Source organism: Silene latifolia, chromosome 2, assembly GCF_048544455.1.
Source record: "Silene latifolia isolate original U9 population chromosome 2, ASM4854445v1, whole genome shotgun sequence".
Taxonomy (NCBI): Eukaryota; Viridiplantae; Streptophyta; class Magnoliopsida; order Caryophyllales; family Caryophyllaceae; genus Silene; species Silene latifolia.
The window spans coordinates 149,222,449-149,249,028 of NC_133527.1; the positions used below are offsets into that span (position 1 = coordinate 149,222,449).

The 26,580-nt window shown below is 38.3% G+C and overlaps 2 protein-coding genes across 2 annotated transcripts; one reads left to right on the plus strand and one right to left on the minus strand.

Moving 5' to 3' along the window:
* Nucleotides 1-12,872: 12,872 nt before the first annotated feature.
* Nucleotides 12,873-16,246, plus strand: LOC141630665 (protein FAR1-RELATED SEQUENCE 1-like). The gene is made up of 3 exons (XM_074443439.1): nucleotides 12,873-13,384; nucleotides 13,574-14,721; nucleotides 15,283-16,246. Exon 3 carries the CDS (start codon nucleotides 15,311-15,313, stop codon nucleotides 15,965-15,967), a length of 657 nt encoding a protein of 218 aa, XP_074299540.1. The 5' UTR covers nucleotides 12,873-13,384; nucleotides 13,574-14,721; nucleotides 15,283-15,310; the 3' UTR covers nucleotides 15,968-16,246.
* Nucleotides 16,247-16,547: 301 nt separating this feature from the next.
* LOC141630671 (uncharacterized) lies at nucleotides 16,548-25,562 on the minus strand. Its single transcript, XM_074443444.1, has 10 exons — nucleotides 25,185-25,562; nucleotides 24,947-25,028; nucleotides 23,933-24,848; nucleotides 20,205-20,726; nucleotides 19,927-20,105; nucleotides 19,708-19,836; nucleotides 19,139-19,285; nucleotides 17,677-17,854; nucleotides 17,168-17,426; nucleotides 16,548-17,076 (listed from the first exon to the last, which is right to left on the minus strand). The coding sequence occupies exons 3-4, from the start codon at nucleotides 23,972-23,974 to the stop codon at nucleotides 20,358-20,360; spliced, it is 411 nt and encodes a 136-aa protein (XP_074299545.1). The 5' UTR covers nucleotides 23,975-24,848; nucleotides 24,947-25,028; nucleotides 25,185-25,562; the 3' UTR covers nucleotides 16,548-17,076; nucleotides 17,168-17,426; nucleotides 17,677-17,854; nucleotides 19,139-19,285; nucleotides 19,708-19,836; nucleotides 19,927-20,105; nucleotides 20,205-20,357.
* Between the last annotated feature and the right edge of the window lie 1,018 nt (nucleotides 25,563-26,580).

The following is a 26,580-nucleotide window of genomic DNA, read 5'->3' on the forward strand; positions in this document are numbered from 1 at the left end:
TACGAAATACTGCTGAATTCTATATAGAATCAAGACATCAATAAAGATGGTTAGCTAGCCACTCTCTTTAGCCTTCCACACATCACACACCCTAAGTCCTTCTCGAGACCGTTACCAGGGAGATGGTTAGGAATTTTGAGAATCCTCTCAAGCTCGTCAAATATACCCATCCTTTAGGGCCAAGACATGGAAACTTGATCCCACGTCATTTTAACCTACCTTTATGTGCTCAGGCTACATCAAGCCAAGAGACCCCATTTCCAAGCCACATTACAAGCCGTAACCCCATAAAGCCTTAACTCCACAAAATCAAGCTCCAGAGATTTGTTCATCAAAGCCTCTTGTGTCCAAGCTCCACATCCCAAATATCCAATCCAGTTTCACCTTGACCCATACACGGAGTCTTTAAATACTTTGCTACCTATAATGGGACATACCCATATCATTCTTAGGGTCCACTAAATGTGCTCACACGACAAGGAAACTTTTACAAACTTAATTATACCTCTCTGGTCTATGATCAGAGGGAGTTATCTCAAATCAGTTCTTCGAGTCACCAAAGGAATATATTCTACTGAACCATACACTTTAAGGTCCTAACAACATAGCTTAGGCACACACTTGAACTACGAGCATGGTTTGATTTCACATTTTCAGGTGGATACGTAGGCAGTCCTTTCTTAAACAAGAAGGATACAGCCACAACACCCAAACAAAATTAACCAAACCTCAGAACTACGATCTGGTTTGATTTCACTTCACGTGAATACGTAGGCAGTCCTCATGGACACAACCATCCCAACTTTCAACCTCAATTATCAACCATCACAATTTTCAACCTTCCAACCTCAATTAACATCCCTTCCACAACCAACACCTATATACTAGGGGCTCCTTCTTGTCGCCCAACCTCTTTTTTACCAAAAGTCCAGAGTCATCTTCGGGGCTTCTCTTCCAAGATGCCACCCTTCCTTTGTTCCTCTAAGTCTAGCTAGTACTCGGTCCGGACAATGACAAAGATCTTAGATCAATTCTCCAAGTTATCGTGTCTCAAGAGGGGTCTCTTTTATAGCAAACGGTGGCGAAAGAACTCCTAGTAGACAGATGGTCCATGGCTCATGCCTTGCCTTTATATGCCTTCATCATTCTTGCAATGCTTATACCTTTGGAACTGATACGCATTGTCACCCACACTTGGCTAGGAGTTACGCATACTTAAACAAAGTCTGTCAAAGTTATCCCTGTGTCACGTCAAACCTAAGTTAGTGTCGCGTCAGTCAAACCTAAGTCTACATTTCGCGTCGCGTCCTAGTAGATCTGTGTCATGTCAAGTCCTATGTCTAAAGCCCATTGAATATGCATAAAGCATTACAAACGACAAATTTCTTTGAACAAGTTTTAAAAAACGACTTTTGCAAAACCTATGTGTTTCCTCATTCGAGGTCCATGTGATAATTGCTTACGTGCATACATTAGATTGCATTCTTGTGTGGCCACTAACCATGCAGGTAGGTATCAGAAGCAGTACTTTATCAAGACCTCGCTTGCCACAACGAGCGAATATTCTTTGACAGGTGTTTCGACACACCTCTGTTCTGTTCTCCCAGCGAGAGTACACGGATAGACATTCCCTCTCGAGACATGGAGATCAGCTCCCGATTATGTTCCCCCAGCGAGAGTACACGGATAGACATTCCCTCTCGAGACATGGAGATCAGTTCCCGATTATGTTCCCCCAGCCAGAGTACACGGATAGACATTCCCTCTCGAGACTTGGAGATCAGTTCCCGATTATGTTCCCCCAGCGAGAGTACACGTATAGACATTCCCTCTCGAGACATGGAGATCAACATCAACCCCAAGACTTATCAAAGTTTGTTTGAAGACGACCCAAGCAGATTTCTCCCGGCAGTTTCTACCGACGTTTTCGTTTCCTCACAGAGTTCGGCAAAGGTGTCGTTCTCCAGAAGTTCCCAAACCAGAGCCTCCTTCCTTAGGTTCGTAAACCCAAAGTTAGGATTATTACCCCTAGATTCTTAGATCCCAAAATGGCTTCTTTTAGGTTCATAAGCCTTTAAGCTCCCACACCAACATCCCAAGGTTCATAAACCCATAAATCCTTTTGGAGTTCTCATACCTCAGAAAGCTTAAGCGCACGCGTTTAAAACAAGAATTAGTAACCCATTAGTTCCTAAACTTAACCCTAGAATCCCAAATCCTCTTAGGTTCACAATCCTTTAAGTTCTCATACCAGCCGTCCTTTTAGGTTCATATACCCAGGTTCACACACCTAGCTTCTTTTCGGTTCCCAAACTCCCTAGAGTTCATACACTTTTCCCTTTAGGATCACATTCCTTTAGGATCACCTTTTCCCTTTAGGATCACATCCTTTAGGATCACCTTTTCTTAGAGTTCCTACACCTAAACCTTGGTTACCCCTCAGGTTGAGATTATATTTGGCCTCCTTCCCGTCGATGCTTTCCTTTCGGGCCCCCAACCTAGCACAAATCCTTACATATCTTTTAGGTCTTACCCTTAGCTCCTACGCTTAACCTTAGCTCCTATGCTTACCCTTAGCTCCCACGCACCTCCGGAAGCATCTCGAGAAAGAAGTCTCAGGTATGGTTTCTTCTTATGGCTGGCGAGCTTCCTTACGTAGTCTAATGGACATTAAACGACCCTCCCCGGAAGTCGACAGACTCTAAAATGTTCCCGACGATAGGTCCTTGGTTCAGACCCCTTGAGCCGCCTCGCGTCGCCATAGTCGTCAGGTTGTAATCTTCGATTGTCCTGAGGTCTATACTTTGACTTTTGCCTTGTCCAAGCCTCAGTCAAAGTGGGGGCTCTAAAGACACCTCGTTTCTGCACCTCCCGCCAAACACCCAGTGATGATTGGGCCGCATGTTTAGCACATGTCGCGATTTTATGACGTTTCGTAAATCGGTTAATAAAAGGTAACTCAAACACTTGTGTCTACTTCATGTTCATCATCTAGGTGTCATTACGGTCGTTTTGGCAGTAATTAGAGTACATTTGGAGTCCGGGTCAAAAACCGTCTTCATTTCCTAAAACCGTCAAATCCCGAGTCAAAGCAATGTGCTTGTCTACCTAAGGTTAGGATGTCATAAATGTCAATATTATGTCTCATTTTGAGTCTCATGTCACTTCTTTGGACTATCCTTAAAGTTTACATTACAAAATGTGCATTTCATTTAGTTAAAATGATAACCCAACCTTTAGGCCCGTTTTACGAGGTCATAACGAGTTTTTTGGGTCAGGCCTATTTCACAGAAAGTTCTAGATCTTTCTTTTGGATTCCAAAGCCACCGAAATCACCTTATTCCGAGTCTTGTAGAGAAAGTTATACCTAAAATACGACAGGCTATCAAACGCGCTTTTTTGCGCAGGAGGAACCCGGTGAGGAAAGGACGCAGCAAGTGCTGCGCCTCTTCCAAGGGACGCAGCACCTGCTGCGCCTTTTCTCAAGGTTTTATTTTTGTCCAAGTTTCCGTGTTTAACCTAAGTCGGTTGTTTCCAGATCTTTCCTTCCGTATCCAACTCTTACCATAATTCCTTCGTGTGATTAGTATAAATAGAGACCTTCGGTCTCTCATATTTCTCACGCGAGTGTCCGCCCTTCTCTTCTCCCTTTGCATTCTAAGACCACATTCTTACTTTTTGGCGTCTACGTGCTTGAACTTTCGACCACGTAAGCTCGGATCCTTCTGAGTACCAGCCTCGTTTTGCATGACCGACCAATTTGACCAACTCCACAATAATCAACTTTAATCAATCTTGTTCGTTTTCCCTTTTCAAGGGCACTTTCATATTTGCATTATAGATCGAGTCGAGTTACCACTAAAAACCGATTTAGTTAAATCTCGCGACGCTAACATGTAAGTCTGAGGGTGTAAAATCCCAATTTTATTTAATGTATTTTATTTAATGTATTTATTTTCTGTATTATAATTATTGTAAGATTCATGTCGAAAGCACAATTAAAACCGATTTCTAAAACCCTTTGTTTAAACCCTTTTTACGGATTAACAGGAGACAGACGTCGAGAAGGGACGCAGCAACTGTTGCGCCTCTTGGAAAGGACGCAACACTTGCTGCGCCTCTTCCTGAGGTTGCCGCCGTTCTTGCTTCCCTTCTTCTTCCTTCGTCCTCTGTTGGTTTCGTCTGTTTGTTTTCCTTCGTCATTGTTTGTTCTTATTTCATTCACATAGTAATTTAACATATAATTCATCATCATTAGTAATTAATTCATTAATATCCCGACTTAAATCCCAAGTAATTCATATTTGCGGGTTTTCGTCATTAAAGTCAATTCGGTTTTTAGAGGTTCGATTCATCAATATTGAGTCTCTGGAATTCGATCTTTGATATATTCTCATCTGTTATTTATCGTTGCCATCATTAATTCGTGTTTAACCTAATTAATTTGTTTGTATCATTAATTCGTTAATTAACCTTTTAATCTTGTAATTAATTCGTTCTATTTAGTTTTTATCCACGTTTTATTGTTTTTATGACTCATTCACATATTAATAATCTGCTAAATCACTTCTATCTGAGTCAAATAATATAAATCGAGCATTAAACTCACCAACGAGCATTAACGATTTGCAATTCCGGCTTCACAGCCAGAACTGAGCCAAGGAACAGACGCAGCAACTGCTGAGCCTCTTCTAAAGGACGCAGCTCTGCTGCGCCTGTTCCTGGTTGATTTCTGTCTCTGAACTCCCGTTTCTGCTTTGACCTAGATATTAATTACGTATTAATTAACTATTAATTGTATTATCGCCTAATTCCTATTCGTTAATTTGTTTATTCTTTATTTTCTCAAATTATCCGTTTTAAAAGTATTTTCGACATAAATCATTTAATCCAATGTAATTATTGTAATTTTCCTTTATTGTATTTATTATTGTATTTCTTTATTATTGCTTGTATGCTCTCACATGTAATCAATATTAATTCCAACTTCGACCCAATTGCATGTTAAATTACGTGTCTACCGACTTAGTCTAATTCTCACATGCTAGGACTAATCTAATGGGTGTTGCATTGCATGCATATAATCGACAATATATCAAGTATAGACGATTTTCCCTAATCATTAGTAGAGGCCGCTATCGAGGCGGGCGGGATTAGGTGTTCGATCAAAAGAGCTTCCTAATACGTACCCTCACCCCTTACTCCAGATCTCTGTGAACATCCGTGTTCATTGGCATCCACGAGAGTCATTCTAGACATAGAATGCTAAGGGTGACGAGTTCTTGGTGTTCATGTCACTACTTTGTGTCTTGACATGGCACGAGGTATTCGAACGGTTTCCAATTTTCCACAATAAATTGGTGGCGACTCCACAAATGCAAACGCTTGTTCCCAAGCGCCCCCGTGGCCCATGTCCACAGTTGTGTTAAGTTTATTTGCAAAAGACGATTTTGAGTTTGAGTTGGCTCGGAAAACAATGTACTGTTTCTCAAGACGGTTTTTTTTTAAATTCAAAATTGTATGTTTTGAAAATTGGGTTTGAAATATTTGAAGAGGTCTCGGGGACGGTGTATGGTCCTCGGGATCTCGAAAGTGTCTCGAGAAAAAGGTGTGTGCTTTTCTCGGGTTTTGAAAGAGCCATTGTCGGCGCGAGACGGGTTAAAATCTGTGTCTAGACGCGGCGATTATAACGGCGTAAAAAGGTGATTTGAAATGGTTGTAGAAAACCGAGTTTGAAAATCGTCATTATGACGGCCTAGAAAGGCGTGTTGAAATGGTTATAAAAACCCGGGTTGAAAATCGTCATTACGACGGCCTAGAAAGGCTTGTTGAAATGGTTATAAAAACCGGGTTTGAAAATCGTCATTACGACGGCCTAGAAAGGCGTGTTGAAATGCAACGGTCGGCGAAAGACCGAGGTTTGAAATGGCCATTATAACGGCGCAAAAAGGTGTTTTTGAAGGTTTGAAAATGACACGGAAGGACTTATGATCAAGTAGCACGCCAAGCAATCAAACCCCGATTTGCGAGAGGGATACCAATCCAAACAAAATGTGTAAGGAGGGTACCCTAGCCTCGTGCTCGAAGGTGATGAAAGCTCTTTGACGTAAAAAAAATGTGTATCGTCAAAGGTATGCTTGACTCAATCGGGATGAGAAACGCGGGGATGAGAAAACTCACGCCGACGAGACGAGCCAATTGGTCGGAAAGGGTTAGGTTATGGGCCCGGACAAGGAACCCGACCGTGACCGTAATATCAATTAATGCATTCCAACCAAGACCTCGTTCGAGTCTCACCATCTAGGGATCACAAAGACGTAAGTGTCCTATTTATCCCCAGCAGAGTCGCCAATCTGTGGACATAACCACCTACACGCCGAACCGATCTGTGGACGTATAGAGGTCTTTTGAAAGCCACGCTCGGCGGCGTAAAGATGCTTTCGGCCGGATCGTTTTAGATCGGTCGGTTTCGTCTCGGTAAGGGTCTCGAAACGATTAGAGATGTTCGGAGTCGCCACCAAGCATTTGTGGGATGCTTGGAACCCGTTCGAATCCACTTTATACCTCGGTCAAACGAAGCACAAAGCAGTGTTTGACATGGGTACTAAAGATAAGGAATCGTCCCTCTTTCGCATCCTATCTCTAGAATGACTCTCGTACGCCCTGGATAAGGTCGTCCACTATCCAAAGTTTCTGAGTAAGAGGTGAAGGTACGTATTGGGAAGCCCTTTAATCAGACACCCAATCCCGCCCGCGGTAGCGGCCTCTACTGATCGATCTTGGTTGGTTGAATGCAAAAGTTGATAAACAGTTTAAATGCATGAATGCGCATCCAATAATTTAAACCTAACGTGTGAGAGCTTTCTAAGTCGGTTGATTTAATCAATGTATCAAGTATAAGATGTCGAGTTGGATTAATGGTTGATTTGCATGCAAGAGGGAAATTAAACATCCATTTACCGTATTAGGTTTAGGGTGCATAACGTGATCCATTTGTCTTAGTAAGGCATTTTGCAAATGTGATTTTTGAATGAGCAAATTAGTCATCTGATCCGTCCTATATCCGGGCTGGCCGGAGTCGGGATCGTCCTTGACTGATGCTGGAAAGGGAACAGACCCTGCACCAGGCGGCCACATAAGGCGCGAGCCTGTTGGCGATGCAAGGGGGTCTCCCATGGTTTTGAAAATAGGAAAGAAATGGCCTGTTTAGGCGCGGGTCAGTCGACGGTTTAAGACGCGTTCTGACCATTTGAAAAACGTTTATAAAACGTGTTGAAAAATGGGTATTTGAACCCGTTTTGGTTTGAAAGGGTCGTTTAGACCGTATTTGTTGATTTGAGGAACGAGACTCGAATAATCATCATTATTTTGATGATATTCGGTGTCGGGTTCGATTTGGCAAGCTTGACATGAATAGTTTTGAAAATAATTATGAACTAATTATTTTAAGTTCATTTGAATATAACTAGTTTAGATCCCACGCAATGAATGCGCGTTATTTATAGAGTTTTTATTTTTAGAAAAAAAAAATTGAGCTATAAAACTAATAAAAAAATTGAGTAATGTCATGAAATATATATATATACAGTGGCGGATCCAGGAATAAATATTTATGGGGTCCTATACTTTCCGGCTATTTGTAATTTTTTTTTTTGAAGTTTCAATGTACAAAAGCAAAAATTTTCTACCGTAAAATAGACTTTTTCAAATTTATGGTGTAGCTACCCACAATCATACCATCGATAACCCTTACACTAGTGTATTTACGTACCTCCCTATTTTTTGTACTATTCTCCGATTCTCCCTAATAAATGAATAGTTAAAATTATTGTTAGATACTCGTCACAAAGCTTACAACCGACAAGTTAATCACGAAAGTAAATAACCATATTCCTTTTTTATATTCGTATTTGAAAAATTGGTACCTAAATTATTAATTTTTATAGTGAAAACCGTAAATTATCGGACATAATAAACAACAGATTCTTTGAAATTGATCGATCTGCCCTTAAATTTATTGAAAAACGTCACATAATTTGGAAGGAGTACGAAGAGTAAACGTATTCAACTACTACGTGAATATAGATTTAAGAAAAAAATGGAACTAGCTTAGCTAACACAAATTCTAGAATAAAACGGTTTCATGAGATGGTTCTTTGTTATAAAAAATAATTCATTTCTTGTTATTAATAAAAGAGTTATTTTTATACAAATATATATACCGTCTTACAATATATTACCGTCTTACACAAAAATTACCGAGTTATTGATATTTTAGTGTTCTATCTAATCAAAGTAGAGTCATCATATGACAGAGTATAGAGCTATAGCCTATAGGCACTTAGGTTTAACAGAAAACCAAATTTCAGTCACTACTTTGGAATTGGATAATCAAATACGGAGTAATATTTAGTGTAAATTTTTTATACGTAAATCCTCTAAAGCAAGGACAAGTGGTAATGTGAGTGTATAATAGGTGTCCTACTAGCAAGTTTAGGGTGTCCTCTCCTGCAATTTTCATAATTTACTGCAAACTTTTCCACTGTTTGTGGTGTCCTTGGACACCCCATGACAATAGGTAGATCCGCCACTGTATATATATATATATATATATATATATATATATATATATATATATATATAGAGAAGGGTTCTTATAAGGCCTTCATACCTTATAAGGCCCTAAGTCTTTATAAGAGCCCTTGGATGAAGGGATTGAAGGGATGAGATGAGGAGAGAGGGCGTGGTTTTTGGAGCAAAAAAAAAAAGGGAAATGGTGATTGTGTGAGAGAGGGACCACTTTCACTGTTTATGTACTGCGTGCACATGAAATCCCGCGGATAATAACAATAAACAAAGCCTCCTATATCATTTTGCATGCTTCCCTCCTCTTTTCACCATTCAAAACATCTGAACAAGCAAAAACCCTAAAAAATCCTCAAAAAAACGAGCCTAAATACTGTAAAATACAATATCAATCATCAAAAAAATCAGAGAAATTTCAGCGCACATGTAAAACTACATCAGTGATCATCATCAAATAACTTTGTTGAAGAGAAATTAAATTCTCAGTGTTCATCAGAGAAACAAGCGGGAAATGACAGTCAGTGTTTGTGAAATGGATCATATGCAGATTGAAGTTGCCGTCAATGGTGAGTTGTTTACTTTCTTATTTGTGTCTAGGTTATTAGTGTAGCTTGATGTTAATGGCAAAAAATGACAGGTTCTTATTTTATTTTGGTAGCTTGTTGTTGATGGCAAAAAATGATGGAAATTTAAAAGATTGATGAAGTACGAATTATAACTTCAGTGGGTTTTAGTATAACTCTGACCCAAATATGTATAACTTCAGTAATACAGTGTCAACATGCAGTTCTATATTCATCGTGGGTTTTTGTAAAACTCTTTGACAATTTCCTGCAGATTCAAGTAACAGAGTAACTCAAACCCTAAATTGTGCGTAAAAACTTTTACTAAACAAGCAATTTTGATATAGTTATTCATGTTATAGCTGAAGTTTTTACATTCATTAAGTGAAGTTATAGGATGTGGACAGTTGTACATTATATGCCTAGAGTTATACAGGCTGTGTCAAGAGTTATACATTGTATGATTAGAGTTATACAGACTGTGTATAGAGTTATACATTATATGCCTAGAGTTATACATTCTGTGAAGTACAGTTATCCATATATAGGTAAGAGTTATACATTGTATGTCTAGAGTTATACAATGTATGTCTGGAGTTATACAATGTATGACTAGAGTTATACATCGTATAACTAGAGTTATACACAGTATGACTAGAGTTATACAATGTATGACTAGAGTTATACATTGTACGTCTAGAGTTATACAATGTATGTCTGGAGTTATACAATGTATGTCTGGAGTTATACAATGTATCACTAGAGTTATACATCGTATAACTAGAGTTATACACAGTGTGTCTAGAGTTATACAATGTATGACTAGAGTTATACAATGTATGACTAGAGTTATACAATGTATGACTAGAGTTATACATTGTACGTCTAGAGTTATACAATGTATGTCTGGAGTTATACAATGTATGTCTGGAGTTATACAATGTATGACTAGAGTTATACATCGTATAACTAGAGTTATACACAGTATGACTAGAGTTATACAATGTATGACTAGAGTTATACAATGTATGACTAGAGTTATACATTGTACGTCTAGAGTTATACAATGTATGTCTGGAGTTATACATTAAATGCCTGCAGTTATACATTGTATGACTAGAGTTATACAATGTATGACTAGAGTTATACAATGTATGACTAGAGTTATACATTCTGTGCCCAGAGTTCTACACTGTGACTAAAGTTATACATTACCTACCTACAGTTATACATTGAATGAGTAGAGTTATACATTATATGCTAAAAGTTATACAGGCTGTGCCCAGAGTTATACATGTTCTTTGCATGTGTTTTTCTCCGTCATTGTTTTTTCTGTAATTATTATTCGCTTTTTTTCGTGTTTGTTAGTAAAACAAATTAAATAAAATAAAACAAAGAAGATGATGGAGAGGATACATGAACTTAATTAATAGATATATAGATACATAAACTTAATACATTGCTGAAGCTACAGTTCTTAGATGTTCATATAGGGATGCAGTCTCTTCTATGAGATTCATCCTCTCCTGCTTTGCTACTTGGAGGTTTCGTTCAGCAGTTGCAATATCTTCTAATAGCTGCAGTATCTGCTGCTCTAACAAGCCATTTTTTTTTGCGTCCTTGAGTGCGATCCGAGCATCCTTAAGGAATTCCCTGTACTTCTTCTCGATTTCCCTCAAGCGGCTTATGAATCTTTTGTTGTACTCGGTGGTAATGCATGTTAAACGAATGGTATCATTCATTATTGAAGGAAGTTTGGAGTTTATTAGGTGTTAAAGATTTAGGTTTTGGAGTTGAGGGTGGAGATAGGGATATAATGGACTGGTTATTGAGATAATGGAATGTATTTATAATTAGTAATGTGTCCTTTGATTTATTTTTTAATTAATATATTTATTTTTTAATTAATATAATTAGTAAAGTATGCCTAGAGTTATGCATTAAAACCCTAGAGTTATACACAATGTATAACTCAATGAACAGTCATTGTGAGCCTTTGGATCATGAAGTATAACTCTAGTCATGCGATGTATAACTCTAGATACACATTGTATAACTCTAGATACACATTGTATAACTCTTAGTCATAATGTTAAATGCATAGTTATACGAGCTGTGTCTAGAGTTATACATTTTATGATCAGAGTTATACATTAAATGCCTGCAGTTATACGAGCTTACACATTGTATAACTCTAGATACACATTGTATAACTCTTAGTCATAATGTTAAATGCATAGTTATACGAGCTGTGTCTAGAGTTATACATTTTATGATCAGAGTTATACATTAAATGCCTGCAGTTATACGAGCTGTGTCTAGAGTTATACATTTTATGATCAGAGTTATACATTAAATGCCTGCAGTTATACATTCTGTGCCCAGAGTTATACATGTTATTTGCATGTGTTTTTCTCCGTCATTGTTTTTTCTGCATGTTATTTGCATGAGTTATACAACAAATCCTTATCTATTAATTATTCGCTTGGTTTTTCTGTGTTTGTTAGTGAAACAAAATAAATAAAATAAAACAAAGAAGATGATGGAGAGGATAGTAAAACAAACCCACATCTTAATTAATAGATATAGATGCATAAACTTAAAGCATTGCTAAAAATACAGTTCTTAGGTGTTCATATAGGGATGAATTCTCTTCTATGATATTCATCCTCTCCTCCTTTGCTATTTGGAGGTTTCGTTCCGCATTTCCAATATCTTCTAATAGCCGCATTATCTCTGCTCCGACAAGCCATTTTCTTTGGCGTCCTTGAGTGCGATCCGAGCGTCCTCAAGGTAGGTCTTGTACCTCCTCTCAATGTCAAGCAACCGGCGTATGAAACTCTTGTTGTACTCGGTCATAATGCATGTATTACGAATGGCATCATTCATTGTTGTTGAAGGAATTTGATGGGTTTTAACGATTTAGGGTTTTGAGTTTAGGGTGGAGGTAGGGATATAATGAACTGGTTTTTTAGATAGTAGAATGAATTTATAATTAGTAATGTGTCCTTTGAGTTGTTTTGTAATTAATATGTTTGGGGTTTGATGCTTAAATTCATACGAATTTTGTTTAGGAAGTTGTGCCATATCCCTCCTTGAAACCTTATAACCCTTCGCATTCCATATACTGTGCTGTTTCATTAATTGTATAACTCTTAGAATGTAGAGTTATGCCTAGAGTTATGCATTATATACCTAGAGTTATACATTATTTGCTAAGAGTTATACATTGTGTGGAATGAGTTATACATCTTACAGTCTCTGCCTAGAGTTATACATTTTGTAGCTAGAGTTATACATCGTATAACTAGAGTTATACATTGTGAGTACAGTTATACATTGAATGACTAGAATTATAAATACTGTGACTAGAGTTATACATTATTTGACTAGAGTTTTACATTTACGTGACCGAGTTATACACAGTGACTAGGGTTATACATTAAATGACTAGAGTTATACAAACTGTGACTAGAGTTATACATTGTATGATTAGAGTTATACAAACTGTGACTAGAGTTATACATTGTATGACTAGAGTTATACGTTATCTGACTACAGTTATACGTTCTGTGCCCAGAGTTATAAATTGTATGACTAAAGTTATACATTATACACCCATAGTTATACAGTCTGTGGCCAGAGTTATACCGTATGTGCATAGAGTTATACAGTATATGCGTTGAATTATGTATTTCTTAATCATTTCATGGTTGATTGATTCTGGTCAGATGGTCGCAAGGCAGCGGAAACTGAGTATTGTAAGCATTTGGCAGCGGAGTTTACACCGTGTGTAGGGCAGCAATTTTTTGAAATCGACGAGGCAGTGACATTCTATAAAGTTTATGCATTGGCAACCGGGTTTGATGTTCGGAAGTACTCGACGAAAAAATGGCGTGACGGTGAAATCAGGTCAAAGTTGCTGGTTTGCAGCAGAGAGGGATTCACATATGTCCCAAAAGGAGAGGCGATAATTAAAAAAAAATGAGATCGGGATTACGGAAGAAGGAATGCAATGGGGAAAAAGAAGCTGCGAACCGAGGAGGAAATATACAGTCAAGAGGGTAGGGTGTAAAGCACATGTGAGGCTATTTATGAAGAATGGATTACTAGTAATTGACCGATTCCACATGGGGCATAATCACGAGCTTGTATCGAGTGAGGATCGTCAGTTTCAGAAGATGTCGCGGAACATAGAAGATTTTCACAAGTACTTGATAATGTACAACTCCAGGGTTAGTTTACTATTAAACAAACATCCACTAATTAAATGGCAAACTTCTGAAGTTATTCACGGAGATGATAAAGTTATGTAAACCTAAAAGTTATAAATAATAAGAAGTTATAAGAATAGCTGAAAGGGTTATAGTTGAGGAATTCTTGGTTATTAATCAGCACTGATAAGGATTTGTTGTCCACTGCAGTTGAGGATAGGAGCAACAAGGACGTACAACATGTGTAAGGAGTTCGTAAACGGGTTCGAGAACATTGGTGCATCCTTAACTGATTTTAAGAACTTCCACCGAGATGTGAAGTGCTTCATCCATAAACGGGACGGTCAATTGTTCATTGACCGGTTCAAGAATATGGCACGAGAATAGGCGGGGGTTTTATTTTGATTATGAAGTTGACAAGGATAACAGACCTTGGTCGCAATATGGGCCGACAAAACCGCTAGGAGGAACTACTCCGTATTTGGAGATGCGGTGTCGCACGACCCAACATACTCAACAAACAAATACGATATGATTTTCACGCCATTCACTGGCATAGATCACCATAAGCGATCAGTAACATTCTGTGGGGCGTTGATTGCCCATGAAGACCATGAATACTTCCAGTGGGTTTTCAACAGGTTTTTGAATGCTATGGGAGGAAAGGAACCCAAGTACATTATCACAGATCAGGATCCGGGCATTATTAAGGCCGTACCCCTTGCCTTCAAGACTGCACGCCACCGATTTTGCATGTGGCATATAATGAACAAGGTGCCATCAAAGGTCGGGGTGACAAGGGAGGATTATAAGGAGTGCATTCAGAAATTGAACAACATTATATGGGACGACAACATCGAAGGCACGACTTTGACGCTAGGTGGGCGAGAAATAATGGAAGCGCATGGTCTTGTGAACGAAGACCGGTTTCTGAGCGTACGATAAAAGGAGCCAATGGGTGATGGCACATTGCAGGGACTTGAACATGGGTGGTGTAATGAGGACAACCCAGAGATCAGAGAGCACTAATAGTTTTTTTAAGAAGTTCGAGCAAAAGTCAGGTACGTTAGTGGAGTTTTGGATGCGTTTTGAAAGCGCTATGGACCATCAACGGCATACGCAGAAGAGACTTGACCATGAAAACCGACACTCAACACCGGCAATGGGGACGCATTTACCCATAGAGGAATATGCGTCGGATGTTTATACCCGTGAGGTTTTCAAGGAATTCCAACTAGAGGTCATTTGCTCAACCGATACATGTAAGAGTGTCGGCTATCTTTGAAGTCGATGGAGTTGAAGTGAGTATCGTAAAGGATTCAATCGAAAGAAAAGTTTCAACGTAGAGTACAACCCAGGTAACAACATTTTGGCATCAACTTTATGTAGTAGTTGGCTGAAGTTGCTAGATATAGTACCAAAGTTACATTGTCTGAACATAGAAGTTATACAATTGTTGATGAACTGCAGATTATCATTTGTATAAAATCGACATGTTGAATAACTTAAGTTTTTGAATGTATAACTTTTCTTATTATATGCATAACTCTACTTGCAGAATGTATAACTCTTGTTGCCATATGTATAACTCTACCTTCAGAATAACATTAGAAATTCAATTTTTCAATGAACTGTTGTCATTTGTAGTATAACTCTGATTACATTTTGAATAACTTTAGCTTTGAGAATGTATAACTCTTGTTGCCATATGTATAACTCTACTTTCAGAATAACATTAGAACTTATTCAATTTTTCACCGAATCTGACTATTTGTAGTATAACTCGAATTTAGTTCGAATAACTGTAGCTTTCAGAACATATAACTCTTGTTGCCATACGTATAACTCTGCGTGATAATGTTTAACTCTTATTATTATATGTATAAGACTACTAACTGCATAATTTAATTGGATTACAGGGACACAAAGGCTACAAGTGCGGTTTGTATGATGTTTGAAAGGATGGGATTTCTGTGCCGACATATAGTCTGGATTTTGTCGGCTAACGGCATGAAGACAATTCCAGTTGATTACGTTTCTACAAGATGGAAAAAGGATGCATTGCACTTCAGATTATCAGAATGTGATGGTGTACAAACGGAAACAAATAGTAGCGCTGATGCAAAAGAAGTTGCGATGGTGAAGTTGTGGTCAGAAGTTCATTCAACCATTGGTTTACTTCGTGGCGCGAGTGAGACTGAAGTTGTGAACTTAAGCTCGTTAATTAGAGAGTTCAAGGAGAAACTTTTACCGTACAAGAAGGATTTAACAAAGCAACAGGAATTTGAGCAAATCCTTGGTTGCCCCCTTGATGACGAGGTAACAATACTTCCACCAAAACAATCGAAAAACAAAGGCAGTGGTAAAAGAATGGTGTCAGCTAAGACTAAAGCCATAGCCTTGGCTTCTAAGCCAAAGCGCATGTGTAATAACTGTAAACAAATGGCACACCACGATAAACGGAACTGTCCTAACCCATTCTCTGAGCATCCACCGTCTTCACCAGCATCTGAAGGAGTAGAAGAAGAAGAAGAGGAAGAGGAGGAAGAAGAAGAAGAAGAAGAAGAAGAAGAAGAAGACGAAGACGACGAAGAAGAAGGATAGAGAAACTTAACATGTTGTAGTAGTAGGTAGTAGAAAATTACCCCCGTCTCAACAAATTATTTACAATCTTTTTTTCTTTAAAAGGTAAAAAATCTGGTGAGACGGAACGGGTATTTAATAGCTAGCTTTTGTCTATTTTGATGGTGATTGCACCTTGTAGATTGTATAACTTCAGTAATATGGTGTGTCAAATTTGAAGCTAATGTTGTACAACTCTATGACATTATTTTGATGACTTCTGTTCATGGCAACATATTCAATATTTAAAAGTGGCTTTAAGAGGGAATTATAATTTCAGTGGCTTTAAGTACAACTCTTACCCATATATGGATAAATGTACTTCACAGAGTGTATAACTCTTGTTCAAAATTTGTATAACTCTTGTTATTTTTTGCAAAACTCATAATTGGCTAATAAAATTTGCCTTTAAATAACTGCAGTCATATGTTGTTTAACTCTTGTACACAGTTTGTATAACTCTTGATGTTTTTTGTATAACTCTTGGCTGTCTAATAAATGTTGTATAACTCCTGCACATAATTGGTATAACTTTACTCCACAGAGTGTATAACTCTAACACTTATCTGTAAAACTTGGATTTTATTTATGACTAACCAAGATGATGTAGTAACAATCTATTCCAACAAGTTGTCTAAGTTGTTAAGGAGTATCTTGACAACATTCTAGAGTTCCAAAAAAAGAGAATACAGAATCAAAGGGATCCATTCTATTTTTCGCAGGTTTTTATCTCCTCTCCGTTTGCTTTCCGTCTGTTTTCTACTACCTTGAGAATCTGTAATTTATCGCCAATGAAACCATTGACCTTGGTCAGAACTCCTTCCCGGATGATGTTCATGTCGGCTAGAGAAGCGTCCGCCAAATTGGATCACCAAATATCGACGATTCACCTTCCTCTCGAGATCAACGTGAACAAAACTTTCACCCTCGTACATTAACATGAGCATCATGCAGAACAACCCAGACTCGGTGTCGTTTATCGTTTGCGGATGCCAGGCAAACTGGATCTGTCGGAACTGGAACGACGGTATGTCTTTCGCTCTGCTCTTCGCGTCGTCCCTAGCCTCCAAGTAGTCGCTCATGAAGCTCGCCTGGAAGAGACAATAACGTCAAAAAGTGAGATTTGTGAAATCGGTGAGAACGCTTTTTAGTTGAACATAATTACAATTTAATTCCACTTACAATGACGTGACATGCTTTGCATATCTCCGATTGCCGCGGACTTGAATAGTACTTACTGTCCAGGAGATCAATCGTCCTCGAATTAAAGTTGATACACACACATGCATAATGCGCTTCAATCTTAATGGGTACAAAGATTAAATCAGCCTTCACGCTGAAATCGTTGCCACAGTCGGTTCGGAAGACGTCCCACGTATGGTACAACATCTCGGTGTCCGGTGTTTGTTGGACGGGGTTTGAACAAGGCTCAAGATTATATCTGTTCAAGTAGCAGTATATGAATGAGGATACCGGTGGAGTTATAGGGGTTGTGCATTGGAGTTTCACAAGTAACTCTTGACAAAATGAAGAATGCCTAAGTATATCTTCGGTTGTTAATAACTTCTCAAAACAAAATGTCTAACTCCAGGGAGGGTATGTATAACTTTATACTTACTTACCACTGTGAAAGTTTTTAAGAGGGTATGTGCAACTCTTATAACATAGTAAAGGATTGATTAGGACCATACCATATGACGGATACCGAAGAAAGACGAACGAAACATCGCGCAATCCTCTGCCTCCAATCGATTAAGCAACAAGGACCAACACTCAATAACTTTTTCATCCATTGGTGTCTCAGGGAGCATAGACAACATTTGCAACCTATTAATTGTTCCGTGCCGGCCGTAACTCACAAGTGGTTCACTGTAGTGCAGACAGGAGGTGTTAATCAGGCTATGCCGTATACTAAATGGGAAAGTAACTGCTATTAAAATGGCTGCATAAGTTCACTGATGAAACGTATGACTCCAAATTATAAATTGTACAACTCTGAGCATATTATGTATAACTGTACGCACAAAAATGTATAACTCTAGCAATAGAAAGTATAACTCTGGCCATGTAATGTATAACTCTAGTCATAGAATGTATAACTCTGGCCATAAAATGTATAACTGTAAGCATAGAATGTATAATGAATTACTCCAGGTATAAATTGTATAACTGTGGGCATATATTGTATAAACTCTATGTATGGAAACTAATTAGAAGTATAGTTATACATATAACAATTAGAGTTTGACATCTATGAACCAGAGTTATACATCTAGGAACCAGAGTTATACAAAAAAAGGAAGAATTACAGTATGGAAATATGTCTATATTGATATAGCTTAATATGATAAAACATTAGGATTTTAGACAGCTTACTCATATGGATATTTGTAGTCATCAAGGAAAACGTAATCAGCCACGTGTTTGCGATACACCGGGATATCCCTAGTTAATGCCTTGTTCATCTTCAGCATTTTGGCGACCACGGCAAGGTTTGCGTCTGGTACCCCGCAATATTTGGTGCAACCAAGGCCATCGCCCTTACCCCGGGAGCGGCTATTAACGGTGAGAGGGCCGGACCGGACGGCGTCCGGCCCAGGGCTACTTTGGAAGGTGGAGTCGGAAGGTTGAACCGACCTTAGAGCAAGGTCGTTTCAGAATCTGTTCTCTCCGGCGTTTCCAACACCTCTCTTCCTTCCACTTGTGTTGCCGGCTGTCCTCTGTTTATCACGCATCTCCTCCAATTCACGGTCTTTAAGCTCTTTAAAAGCTGTTACCCTGGATAACACATCTTCCCTATCCTCGTTAATGTCACTGAGGACAAGGGTTGCAGCAATTTCCGCTCGCATAAGATCATTGCTTTCCTCAGTCCCTAGGGTACAATCGAATGGCTCTCCACGGTACAGCAACATATGAACCATGACGTACATGAGACCACAGTCATTGGCGTATGTCTGCTCCCGCCGATTGAATTTGATGTTGACAAAAGGGAACCCTTCAACTTTCTTGCCTTTGTCGAGCCCTTTGTAGGCCATATACTTTCCCATTGCATCAGCCTGGCGGAAGTTAGGCAAGGCGTTTAAAAGGGGAAGACGTATTAACAAATCACATGGAGCTGATAATTAATCTAGTCACCAGTTTTATAATTCTTACAGTAATACGCGCAATCCCTCCGTATGGTAAAGTCAGAAGATCGTCCTCATAAGATCGGTTATCAAGATACTCGATCTGCTGAGAGCGGAAATTTATGCAAATGCAAGAGTAATGATCTTCATCGCCTGTGCTTACCGGGACGAAAACCTACAAACATGCACCAAAAATCTAAGAGTTATAAAACATAATTAGCAGATTAGAGGCATACATATTGTGCGTAGTTGGAGTTATACAGTCTGTGCCCAGAGTTGTACATTATATGTGTAGAGTTGTACATTCAATTTCCAGAGTTATACAGTATATTCTTGCAGTTGTACATTATGTATAATTTGAAAGCTAAAGTTATATCTTTGTATAACTCTTGTCATAGGATGTATAACTCTAGCCCTAAAATCTATAATCGTAAGCATATACGAGTAGTGTATAACTCCGGGTATTACTCTAGGTAAAACTCCATGCCTAACTCTAAAGCATATATTGTACAACTCTAAGCATATCTTTGTTAAACTCTACGAAAATAAAGCTCCCTTCCAGTATGTAAATGTCTCTATATTGATATCTGAGCTCACCATATCGGAGTCCAGTTGGAATGGACTAGTACACGACTCTTGCCACGTGTCCCACGAGTAACAAAAGCCTTCAGAATGATCAACAACCAAGTTTTTCTTCCTGCCTTGCCAAATTTCAATTGCTAGGGCCTATAAAAATGATAGACGGGGTTGGCGGCTTGTATCATAAGTTACGTACGATTTGTCACAAAATAACTTGCGAAGTTCGAGCACACTTACAGCGTGAGATAGGCCAAAAAAACAGCGCAAGTGGAAACAATTTGCGGTGTTCGCGTGCGTATCCCGATTGAGTAGTACAGACCAATGATCGATGACATTTTAATCTGTTTCCGGGCATCAACGATCGGAGATCAATACGCGTTATGCGGTTTGGACAGGGATATGTGACCAATTGTTCCCTACAAAGGATTAGCAAAATTGAGACACGCAGCAAGGGAATGCATTCATGGCTGTTTGGTGTCGTATTGAAATATAGGTAAAACTTATATTTTACTTACGATTTTTTGTGGTCGTGGAATTCATCAAAGACATAATCCATTACATCCTTCCTCACCCTGAACACCGTCCTGAAACGTTCCTTGTTAAATCGCAACCCTTTGTGAGCATACGTCTTTGGTCGGGATCGGGTGCCCCGCAATCCCGAGAACAACCTAGGTTCTCGGGTACAATGTCCATACACGGAAGGGGGCGGTTGAATGCGCAAAGAAGAACGGATGGTGGATCATGTCACATCGCGGCACATAAATAGGGGGTGGGAGTGGCGCAACAGGCTCAACCCTAGCATCTCTAATTTCAACTACCAAACCTTCTTTGGCAGCACCAATCGTTCGCTCCTCAACCCCGGCAAATGCCTCATTCAAATCTGCCGTGCTCATGAAAGTCAGAGGGATTTCATTTCCAGTACATTCCGTTGAAGGATCCCCCGGGGTGATCTCCGCACGGCCGACAACATCTGCGTTCCCACCCCCATTGTTAGAATGTTGTTCAACATTCTCAATTACATCCTTTTTAACAGTGGCCTGAATGAAAAATAACAAAATTAAACACCAAACGTATAACTCTGGCCATAAAATGTATAACTGTAAGCATAGAATGTATAACTCGGCCATAAAATGTATAATCGTATACACTATAATGTATAACTATACTGTATAACTCTAGATATACCTCCAGCTATCTAATGTATAACTCCAAAGCATATATTGTATAACTCTAGTCATATACTGTATAACTGTAGGCATGAATGAAAAATAACAAAATTAAACACCAAACATATAACTCTGGCCATAAAATGTATAACTGTAAGCATAGAATGTATAACTCTGACCATAAAATGTATAACTGTATACACTATAATGTATAACTCTAGTCATATCTTTGTATATATTGTATAACTCAAAGCATATATTGTATAACTCCAAAGCATATATTGTATAACTCTAGTCATATCTTTGTATAATCGTAGGCATGGATGAAAAATAACAAAATTAAACACCAAACGTATAACTCTGGCCATAAAATGTATAATCGTAAGCATAGAATGTATAACTCGACCATAAAATGTATAATCGTATACAATATAATGTATAAATATACTGTATAACTCTAGATATACCTCCAGCTATCTAATGTATAACTCCAAAGCATATATTGTATAACTCTAATCATATACTGTATAACTGTAGTCATATACTGGTTAAGGCTTCAACATAAGTTTCAACAAGGTTATACTTGATCAACATAGAGTTATACACGACCAATAAACAAAAAAAAAAACGATTGTATAAAAAGTATTTGTCGCAAATTAACAAACTTACCTCGCCACCAGAACCACTCCCGTACGCTGATTTCCACGTGCGGCTTCCTTCATTTCAAGCAGAGAGAAAACAGACACTCCATCAATTCTTGTGTGTCCAAACCCATTCGGGACCGTAGATTTTTCCATCACCATATCGACGGTTGATTGTCTGACAATCGTTCAACAATTTCTGGCAATCCCTCCCCATGAACTTGCTCATGCACCGCATCACCTACCACGGGACGAGATTCAGCATTCTCTGACCGTCCGTCAGCTTGGCCTACAATGTCTGCTGCTCTTTCATGGTCAGTGTCTGCCAATCTTCCAACATTTTCAGCATTTTCATTCAATCCGTCCTCATGAACGTGCTCATGCCCCTCATCACCTGACCAGAGGCGAGCCTCATCGTCCTTTGACGGTCCGATACATTCGTCAATTTCTTCCTCGGTGTAACTCGACTCCAACAACGATTGCCGACGGTTGGGACGGGGCTGCACACAACTTGATCCTCTAACCCTGGGCTAGCAGGTGACGACGGCTTAGAAACGACTGTATCACCTCCCACTTCCTCCATAATCTTTGACCCCGAAACTGCAATTGATTTCGTTGGCGTGTCGGCTTTGACGGACTCTCGACACGGCTCAACACGGGGGTTACCACCCCATCCACCCGCATCATTGCCGAGACTCTCAAGAACTTCACTGATTTGACGCGTAGATGCATCGATTCCGACGCAGTTTTTTGGGAGGCTCGGTAACCACCTCTCCAAATTCGGGCGTTACCCACGAAACCTTGCCTTTCGCAACTCTGTTCAGCTTCAGCGACGTACTTTTGAATCTTTTCACCCTCAAAGAATTCTTGAGAGGCCTGACTAGCATTTAGGCCCGTCGGATCACTAGTTACAGCTTTGATCCGTGCGGTTGCATCTGCATACCATGAATAGAACACAATAGCGTTCCTTTGCATTTGCAGATAAAGCTCGTGAGTACCCTGCATCCAAGAAGTACAGTAAGTTAGTTATATTATAATATATGGGTACGTTCAGCTGAACACAGAATCCATCTGCAGAAATATATAATAGTTTGCACTTACATCGACAATGACCCTAGCTTTCAATTCCTGGTCATCCTCGACCCCCTTTGGTAGTTCTATCTCGAATGAACTTCTTCTCGAAGTTGGGCGGGGTTGAGGGGTGTGGGGCTGTTAGCAATGAGTATTTTGGGTTCACGCGGGGCGAGGCCTCTCGTCCACACTCCTTCCATAAGAGGGGTCTTGAAGGCACCTCGGATGCACTGGTCTTAGACAAGGTTAAAGTACCCAATCCCCCTTGACCCACCTCAAATTTTACCCTCTCTACAAGCGAAGCTTCATCCCAATGTTTAATCAAAGGAAGATCACTATTACAAGGCTTACCCTTGTAATCATATCGCTGAAAGTAGCTTATCATGAGGAAGGGGATACACCCATTCAACATTGTTACCCTTTTTTACGATCGACCCGCTTTCACCGTCATGTCCAAAATATAAGAGCACCAGTCAAAATGCGGGATGGCTTTAGGATCTTCTCTGACCCTTAATGACTTCCAATCTATCCCATTGTTTGGGGTGGGTGCGAGGAATGAAGACATACAGAACAACACAAATAGCCGGCAAAATTGATCGTCCGCCTCCTCGTACTCCACAAGTTGCTTGTGAACTTTCCCTAAGGGTATAGCACTATTCCCTTTGGCCACCCCGTACGCTTCCCGCCATTTGTCCTTCAGCTCCTTATTCTCGGGGTCGGTGGACCCCTTCTGCGTGCTCACAGGCACCAAAGGGAGAGGGTTGGGTCCTAAAGGTAACAAGAAACAGTCATGCACGTCATGCTTATCGATCATAAACTCCTTCTTCCGCGAAGCCCCGAACACATATGAGTTGTCGAGAAGGATTCCAAGAACAGGCGAACGTGTGCAAGTGGGAAGCTCCTAATCTTGAGCTCCAAAAGGCCACCAAACCCAATTTTCTTAACAGCGGACACCTGATCCTCATTAAGCTTTTCAATGAGAGAAACAAGTCTTTGAGGTCGACACGAAACCGTTATTTCATGCACCCTCTTTACCCTTGGCTTGGCCTCAACCATCTGGGGAAAAGCAAAGACAACACACAAAATTATACACACTGTACTTGCAATTATAGATATTTGGAACAAAGAAATAGACATACTGTGAATTAAAGTAATACAATAAATAGTCAGAGTTATACAAAATATAAGTAAAGTTATACATTCTGATAATAGAGTTATACAAAATATAAGTGAAGTTATACATTCTGATAATAGAGTTAATCAGAAAATATCAAGAGTTATACATTCTGACAGCAAAAGTTATTCAAAATGTAATCAGAGTTATACAACAAATGACAACAGTTATAAAAAGCTCAAACTTTGAACCTGGGAATCAGCTCCCTTCTCAGTACTTGGTGCATCATCCATCTGTAGCTGACAAATAAAAAGGGATTCAGATTATATAATGTGTAAAATTATATGTGTAACTTAAGCCATTAATGTATAACTCTATTATTAAAATGTATAACTCTAGTCATAGAATGTCTAACTCTGGCCATACATTGTATAACTCTAGTCATAGAATGTATAACTCTAGCAATAGAATGTATAACTCTAGTCATAGAATGTATAACTGTAAGCATAGAATGTATAACTCTATTATTAAAATGTATAACTCTAGTATTAAAATGTATAACTCTATTATTAAAATGTATAACTCTAGTCATAGAATGTATAACTCTAGCAATAGAATGTATAACTCTAGTCATAGAATGTATAACTCTGGCCATAAAATGTATAACTGTAAGCATAGAATGTATAACTCTATTATTAAAATGTATAACTCTAGTATTAAAATGTATAACTCTAGTCATAGAATGTATAACTCTGGCCATAAAATGTATAACTGTAAGCATAGAATGTATAACTGTAAGCATAGAATGTATAACTCTATTATTAAAATGTATAACTCTAGTATTAAAATGTATAACTCTATTATTAAAATGTATAACTCTAGTCATAGAATGTATAACTCTAGCAATAGAATGTATAACTCTAGTCATAGAATGTATAACTCTGGTCATAAAATGTATAACTGTAAGCATAGAATGTCATACATATAACAATTAGAGTTTAACATCTAGGAACCAGAGTTATACATCTAGGAACCAGAGTTATACATATTGAGTATTAAAGTTATACATCTAGTAAGCAGAGTTAGACATCTAGTAACGTATAAATCAAAATCAAAACTTTTAACCTGGATATCAACTCCCGTGTCAATACTTTCTACAACATCCATCTGTAGATGACCAACAATTGGGATTAGAGTTATACAGATATTTAATTGAAGTTACAAATCATTCTGTAAGAGTTATACCAACAAGACGAGATTTTTACCTTCGATTGATTTCTTGGAAGATTTCTTGGCATTTTTCTTGGCAAAAACCATTGTTAATTATAAAATGACCTCGAATTTGTTCTGCACAACCATAATTAACAATTGAACAAATAAACATCAGCAAACCCCTAATTGCAGATTGAAAAATCAAATGAACTCTTTTTATGATAGTTTAACAAAGGCAATAATTAACAAAAAACAAACTACAAATCACTAAATAGGGAATGGAGAAAATACCTTATAAAAAAATGGAGACAGGCGAGTTTGCACGCGACTTGGTATTAATTTGTTGTGATGAAAATGGCGTTTGTTGGGATGGAATTAATTGGTAATGATGAAAATGGAGTTATCAGAATTGTGAAGAAAGAAAAGGAAGACGAAATGACAGGAAATAGAGGGAAAACACAAATACCCGCAAGTTGTTTTGAATTGTCTAGAAAATGAGGAGGGAAATGATCATTGACTGATGGACAAACAGTGTTGCATGCATGGGTTAGTGGGTAAGAGGAGAGAGGTAAATCAAAAATATTAGTTTAATGGGGTTTAGTGGGGTTTGACTGCCAAATCGTGGCCATTGCTTTGCTTGATCCAACCGTCCACATTAGGACTTATGGGCTTAATATATGTAAGGACCTTAGTTGATCTCTTCTCTATATATATATATATATATATATATATATATATATATATATATTGAACAAAATTAATGAAATTGTTTATAATTTTTTTATTAGTATATCTTTTAGTTACGATTTTAGCATACAAAGAACGAATTTTTTATCACAAAAATCTTAGAAAAAAATTTTAAATAAGGGATTATATCAAAATAGGAAAGTAAATAAAAGATTTTATCAAAATAGGAAATGAGTTTTAAGCGGGAAAACTTGAAACTTTTCCTATTCATTTAGTATATAGGGGATTAGTCAATACTCATCATCGTACTCGGGTTAAAATCCAACATGGTATGTAAAACTAAGGATGACTTTGTGTTGGTGACTAATACATTTATTTTGAAAATGTAAAGAAATGAGGAAAGGCTTTTAAATACCTTCCGAAATGTAAAGAAATGAAATAAAAGGCTTTAAAATACCTTTTAAATGTAATTAACCAAATATTATCACCGAAACACGGATTAAACCGTCATGGTATTAAGAACTAAGGGTGAAAAATGTTTTATGGTTAAAAACTTGTAAAAATAAATAAAATAAAAGAGGTTTGAGAATATTTGAAATGGTAAAAACCGATTACAAATATGAAAATAGATTAAAGAGGAAAAACGAGAACAAACACGGTTGAGTCTGACCTGGACACCCCGTTGAGGCGCGAGCCTGTGTGCAGAACAAGGGGCTTCTGTCTCAGGCCAAAACTCAGTTTTGGCTCGTCTACCCTATGTTTTGGATCGTGTTATGCATGATTAGCATGTTATAGTCATGAAATAAGTAAAGACATGATATAAGAAGGATTTTTACACCCTCATACGTACATGCTTGGTTATGGCGAGAAACCGACGTAAGTGTAACAACTCCTTTGGTCGGAAAAGACTCGGTTTAAAACCGTTTTAGTAAATAAAAAGAGTGTTTTATTAAGATTAGTGATGGTGTAGTGGTTGAAGTGGTCGGTCAAGTGATTTAAT